Consider the following 6,434-nt stretch of genomic DNA (forward strand, 5'->3'; position numbering starts at 1 on the left):
TTAACTGATGTAACATCCTCCATGGGATGTTACTCTCCAGGCTTCTGTTACAGGCACTCTGCCCTTTTTCCAAAAGCATCTGGCACCTGCAACAGGAGGACACAGTGAAGGGCAGGATGGTTCTGTGCTCCAGCCTGACCTGACAATAGCTCCTCCGCTTCCTTACAGAGGATGGCACCAAGGTCAAGAGGGGCACAGGACCCCACATAATCCAATGGGTCACTCAGCACCTGGGAGAAGACCTGCAAAAATCACATTTTCAGAAATAAGGATTTTTCCTTCCCATCAATTGCTTCACATGACACTGTGCAGCTACATCTTTCATTCTCCATGTTTTATTTTTACAGAGAAAAAAAGAATATGCAGCATAACAAGAAATCGCTAGTGATCAGCATCTTCAGCGTTGTGCACACCAGACCAGGACGTGCCCTGGAAAACACATCTTCCTTCCGGGTAGGACATAGGTGTTGCTAACACTGCAATTTGCTCTGAAGTGCATATTTCATCCATCAAGAAGGAGCTGGAACGGGGGGATCCGAGTTATTATCTCCTCATAATGATACAGGAGATGCTTGATGGTCTCTGTACTGCTGCAGAGCTCTCACTGGGCGTATACTGCTGGCAGGACTGTGCTCAGAATACGCCCATGCAGGCTCTGGCTGGGCACAAAGGCAGGAGAGATGGCCCTGAACAGGAGACGTGAGCCTGAACTGCACCTGATGTGCGATCTACACCGTCCCCCTTCAACTGTGACAACACTCAGTCAACCGGGACCAAACGGATCAAAGCCACAATGCATCATTTGCATGCTCTTCCCTAGCTAAGCTCCCTCTGCCTTATGAGAGGGCTATAAATAAGGCAACTTCTCCCTAAACCTTTACTCTTCCTCCAGAGTTTTTAAGGAAAAAAGGGAGATCAGCTTCATCTAGCGCTCCTGCAGATATTGGCTCCCAAATGAAGGCTAGGACATCTGCAAAGCATCACCTGGACAATTCATCCCCTGCTCCAGAGCACTCACACAGCCTGTGCAGGATATCCACAGCTCCCAGCCCCCAAGGAGCCAGAAAAGGGGGAACAGTTTCCATCTCCACCAGCCTGTGGGATAAAATCTACCGCTTACCTCCCAACATACCTGCTCTGAGACCATCAAGTCGTACTTGCTTGTTCTGTCATTACCCCTGCACTCATCCTAAGTGCCACGCACAGCTATTCTGTGTCCAGGCAGGCATGAGATGGTCTCCAGCAGTTCCCCCTCTGCTCTCCTCCTGGCCGAGGGGGATTCCAGGCTTTTCTGCTGCTCCACCTCAGCAACAGATGTATTTTACCCTCTCCACAGGCAGCCACAGCGCAGTTTCAGGCTCTTCTTTAAGCAGCGATATCCAGGATTTGGAGGTGTCCTGTCCAGGGCTTGAAGTTGTCCAGCTTGGCAGTGGCTCGAGGTCTCTCCATGCCTGCCAGCCCAGGAGCTGGGTAAAGCCTGGGAAGGCTAAGAGGAGCTTCAGCAAAGGTGCAGAAGCACCTGGCCATTAGCACTAATCCTCAAGATCTTGAGCACCATCTCCTGGTCATTCCTGGACTCAGTGGCAACTTAACCTCATGCTTCCTCCATTTCACTGTCACCACAAAGCCTGGGGGACAAACCGTGCATGCAACCGAGGAAGAGAAAGGTGGGGGCACTTCACGACAAGTGCAGCACTTCAACAGGGTCATATGGTTGCTGCCACATAGACAAAAGAAAATACCATGCAGAACATTAGCTCCAGCAAGCCCCTCTCCTGCGGTCACCCCTTGCTGCTCACTTCTTTTCTCCAAGCTGAAACAGGAACAACAAACTATCTCACTGTCACAACCACCTTGGCATGCTCCTGTACGACCATCTCTGCCTGGTGGCTGTGAGCAGCCAGCACAAGATGCTGTTGAAAAACTCCAATCTGTTCATCTCCTGCACTCCCATGGCTCTGGGCAGCGTGATAAAACGGGCACTGCTCGCTGCAGGGTCTCAGGCTGCGAGATGCGGCGGGGATCACCGCTCAGTATGTAAATATCGCAGTGGCAGAGTTCAACCTTTTGGCATGAGGGAAAAGAAGATAAATGCTACCAGTCCCCTCAGAGCCACAGGAACCCTGCATCTATCTAATTGCACTTCATAATGGATTCAGCAAACCATTAATTATCAGATTATATTTTAGGAAACTGCAGATAAAAAGCTTTATGAAATTTAGCCTTAAAGGGGCCACTGTGCTGCAATGAAGCTGTTGCATCATGCTGGCACCAGAGAAACAAACTTTACAGTAGGTATCTGAATGCATTTTACAAAGCAATGCTCTGTGTGCCACGGGGAACGTCTATGTGCAGTGAGAGCAGCTATTACACACTCAGACAGAAAAACCTTCATTAGTGCAAATCCACTGATACCAGTAAGGACGGGCCCTGGCATGCAGGCACAGCTCCTTCTCCTTTCTCAGATGTGGCAGCTTCAGCACGTCCTTGGCGAATTGGAGGAGGGGTGGGAGATGTCAGGGCTCTTTTCTCACAAAGAGGACGTGGATGCTCAGACCTGCCTGTGACCCTCCTTCGTAACGGACAGCTGTAGCGAAAACGTGGATGGGATCAGACCTGTGCTACACAAGGTATTACCTAAACAGCTCCAAAGCCGTTTATCAACAACTCCCAAGAAGACTCTGCTCGAGCAGAGAGGCCCGCATGTCAGTTCTGCACTGGGGGACTTTTCCAGCTGGCACAACAGGCAGCAACAATGGTACAGGGGAGAGCAAGAGAAGAAACAAAGCAGCCCTTACTCACCCTGCAGAGTAGCAGATACCTGCAAGCACATCACTGATTCAGCCGTAAAAATCTCCACCCTGAATTCTCAGGACAGCTTTTTCTTTGGTTTCACATACCCACACCACCCCAACTTTGTCCTGCACTAGTCTCCTCCACTCCACTCTGTTCACAGCAGTGGAGGAACACACATGAACACACCCAATTCTCATCTTTTCCTCTGCTTCTTTATTTCTCTTGAGCCAGGAGGGATGGGTGGTCCAGCTCACCCGAGCTGGCAGCTGCTGACTGCAGGGAGACTTCCCAGGCCCTTGTGAATGTCTATAAACCTCTTCTGTTCTTGGCCACGCTGTGCTTGCTGCATGCCATTTCTTTTGCGGCATCACACACCCGGGTTGCTTTCCCAAAGAAACCCTGAATCTCCCTGCTAGAGCAGCACGATGAGGTACCGCTCCTGAACCAGTCCAGTGGATATCAAGTGCCACACACGGGCTCCTGCTCACTCTCACTTGGTTTCTTCACAAATCACAGTGACTTTGTCAACAAACAAGTCCTCCATGGTCACTGCCACCAGCTCGGAGCCAGCTTGGCTCACTTGGGATTCGGGCAACGTCACAAAGACTTGGGAGCCAGTGAGTTGGGCCTCATCAAAAGAGATGATGTGCTCTGCTGATCCTTGCTCAGACGCCTGAATCACCTGCGTGGAAGATGACATGACAGTCAGACACTTACAGCACTGCCTTCCCCACAATCGCTTTGCTACCCACATCTTTCCCAGCCCCAGCTCTGCTAATAACATTTAGCTTCACGCCAGAGGTCTGCAATTACAATAGGTGCGAGACTAATGGGAAGCACCAAACCACACACACCGATGATGCAAAACAGAAGACAGGGGAGTAATTTAAATATTTCTCCCCACAGAATTGCTATAATTTAGCTCCATAAGCAGTTGTAGACAATAAACACTCTGTGATTATCCACTGGAGGAATGCCAGCCCAGGGAATCTTGCACACTGGGCTCCCTCATCCAAGGAGCTGTTCTCCACTGATGGCTGAGATATTGAAGAGAAAGAGTCTGGGTTCAAGCCTAGCATTTGGCCTCCAACAAAACAGCTATGATTTCATGGGGTATGTCATCTGGGTTTTAATAGCCTGAGTAACCAGGAACCTCTGCATACACTGTCAGTCGCTCCTCCTCGGCTCCCGAAAACCAGGACTGAGCTGCTTCCCCTCCAGCGAGCCCACCTCACACTAGCACAGAAATCCCAGAGCACAGTGGGCTGGAGGGCTTGCATCCTGGACCCCTCTAAGAAGGGGGAATCAGGGAGCAGAAGGGGTCACAGAATCTGCAGGGTGGATTTGGGAAGAATAAGAGGGTTGGAGGGGGAGGATGGATGAACAACCATGGGAGCTGCGGCACCGAGCAGTCTTTACCTGCACAATCTGGGCCATGGTGGCTTGGGAGAAGACCACCTTGGGATGCTCAGCGCTGTAGTGCCCCTCCAGCTCGCCCTGGGAGGGGAAGAGCTCCCCACAGAGCTCGCAGGTGAAGGTGCTCTCCGTCTGCTTGAAGTGCTCGGTGGTGACGTGGTTCTGCAGGGCCCCCGGGAAGCGGAAGGATGCTGAGCAGTACAAGCAGCGGAACGGCTGGGAGCCTGCAGGGAGAAGCACTGCCTTGAGCCTGGGCTGCAACGGCCAGGGCCAGACCAAGGGCACAGGGAGCTGCAAATGGTCAGGACACACAGGGCTGAAACCCACTAAGGACTCAGGGCATGGCGTGTGCCAGTGTCCCTTCTCCTGGCTACACCACTGTCCGTCAAACAGTTTGTGGCTGTTCAGGTCCATTTTAGCTCCAGATCCCTGCAGCGCACTGGCATTCAGAAACTAGGCTGGTGTATCTGACAGTAGCTGTGGCTGTTCCTTCTTGCTAACATCTCTTCTCCCTGTTCCCTTGCACCACCCAGCACTGCTGCTTGTTGGCCTGGCTTGCACCTCCTGATTCAGCTATTGCAAACCCATTATCCACCCCAGGGGCTCTCTCCTCTCAGACAGAGCTATGCCTAGGTCTTCTCCTTCCTCACTCTCCAGGCTGCTGTTGGCAGCCCCCTCCAATGTCTCCTGATCCATCTCCTCTCCTGCCATCCCATGCACAGCCCCGGGGACCCACCTTTCGTAGTAGTCTGGTCTGCCAGTTCACCCATCACAGCCTTGCTTCAGCTTGCCCGCTTGCCAAAGGGCCCTTGATGTGGTCCCCCCAAGCCCAGGTCCCTCTCTGATCTTTCTGGTGCTAAACTCCCTTTTTCCCTAGTCTCCACTAGCTCTCTCCTCCACAAACCCCCATGTTCAGGGTTCGGTTCCTCATTTCTCTGTGCTGATGCCTCCTCACCTGCACTTAGCTCTCTTCTCTGCTGTAACAAGCAAATCCAGATCCCTTCTTGACTCCAGTGGCTCCAGAAGCTTAACAAACATGTCCCAGCCTCACCAAAACCAGTGCTTTTCCAGTTCATCCATATTTTCTGTTTTCTCACACTCTGCTTCCTATGTCTGTCTTCACTCTCCTACTTACAGCTCAGACATCGCTCACTGAGAGGAGCAGTCATTGCTCACAAGGTTAACATGAACAACAGCAAATGTAACAGACCTGAGTGCCTGCACTTCACATGGACCTGCAGGAGAGCCAGCGTGGGGAAGAGCTCCTTGCATGCCTCACACTCGTGGAACTTCACATCTGCAAACAAGGCCAAGAACAGAAAAGTGTGCACCCAAGGTCTTCTACAAGAGGCCTTCTGGACCAGAGCTCTGTTAATATTTCAGCAACACCACACATGCACACAGACATGAGGAGCATCTTTGGAGGTAAGGCAGGAATGGGAGAGGCCAAGAGCAAGTGAGCTGCAAGATGCTGAGATGAGACTTGCCAGAAGAGACTGCTACAGAATACAACAAATCTACTGTGATTTGCAGGTAAACAGGATGTGCAACCTTGTCTTATCAGAGTTATTACTACATCTCTCCCAGCAGTCGCCACATGTTTTTGTTCGCTAACAAATGGGCCATTACCTGTGTGCTCTGCCTTGACGTGCTTTCGGTGAGCAGCAGTGCTGGAGAAGGTTTTGTCACAGGAGCTGCACTGCAGGGAGGAGAACTTGGAGGAGCGGTGATTCTGAGCTGCAAAGACATCAGGGTGGTGGGTCCGGTTGTGATACCATAACCCTGACAACTGCTGCAATGATAAGGATCAAATCATGGTTACAATACAAAGCTGTTCCATAGACATCATGACAGCAAGAAACCGCGTGGAAAGCAACAGGAACAGTGGGGTTGTGCTCAGCAGGTACAAGACCTGCTCATCCTCCCAGAGGACAACAGCTAACACCTCACTTCTGTTTCTCCATTGCCCCTGAAGAGCTGAACACTGCTGAATCCCTCATCCTCTTCTCACTCGCTGCAGGTCTCCTTTTGGTGTGAATTTTTCTTCCCTTGTAGGAATGTGCTCCCACACACACTCCCACTGAGGCATGCCATTTGCAACACGAGTATTTTTATTCCTACACTTCCTGGCAGCTAGAAACTTCAGCAAAAGAGATTCCCGAGGGTCCAGACAGGCAGCTATGTAGCCCTCTGCAGTCACGGCCCATCTCTCTCCATGGACC

At 51.4% G+C, this 6,434-nt stretch overlaps 1 protein-coding gene across 1 annotated transcript in view; it reads right to left on the reverse strand.

Annotated features, from left to right (window-relative positions):
- Window positions 1-333: 333 nt before the first annotated feature.
- Window positions 334-6,434, reverse strand: part of ZBTB40 (zinc finger and BTB domain containing 40) — a 35,416-nt gene continuing 29,315 nt past the window's right edge. Inside the window, exons 14-17 of the mRNA XM_009334117.1 lie at window positions 5,842-6,004; window positions 5,423-5,509; window positions 4,216-4,436; window positions 334-3,478 (exon numbers count right to left, since the gene is read on the reverse strand). Of these exons, the coding sequence (XP_009332392.1) occupies window positions 3,287-3,478; window positions 4,216-4,436; window positions 5,423-5,509; window positions 5,842-6,004 (663 nt within the window). The 3' untranslated portion in view covers window positions 334-3,286. The remainder of the gene's footprint in view (window positions 3,479-4,215; window positions 4,437-5,422; window positions 5,510-5,841; window positions 6,005-6,434) is intronic.

Source organism: Pygoscelis adeliae, unplaced genomic scaffold, assembly GCF_000699105.1.
Source record: "Pygoscelis adeliae isolate BGI_AS28 unplaced genomic scaffold, ASM69910v1 Scaffold291, whole genome shotgun sequence".
Lineage (NCBI taxonomy): Eukaryota > Metazoa > Chordata > Aves > Sphenisciformes > Spheniscidae > Pygoscelis > Pygoscelis adeliae.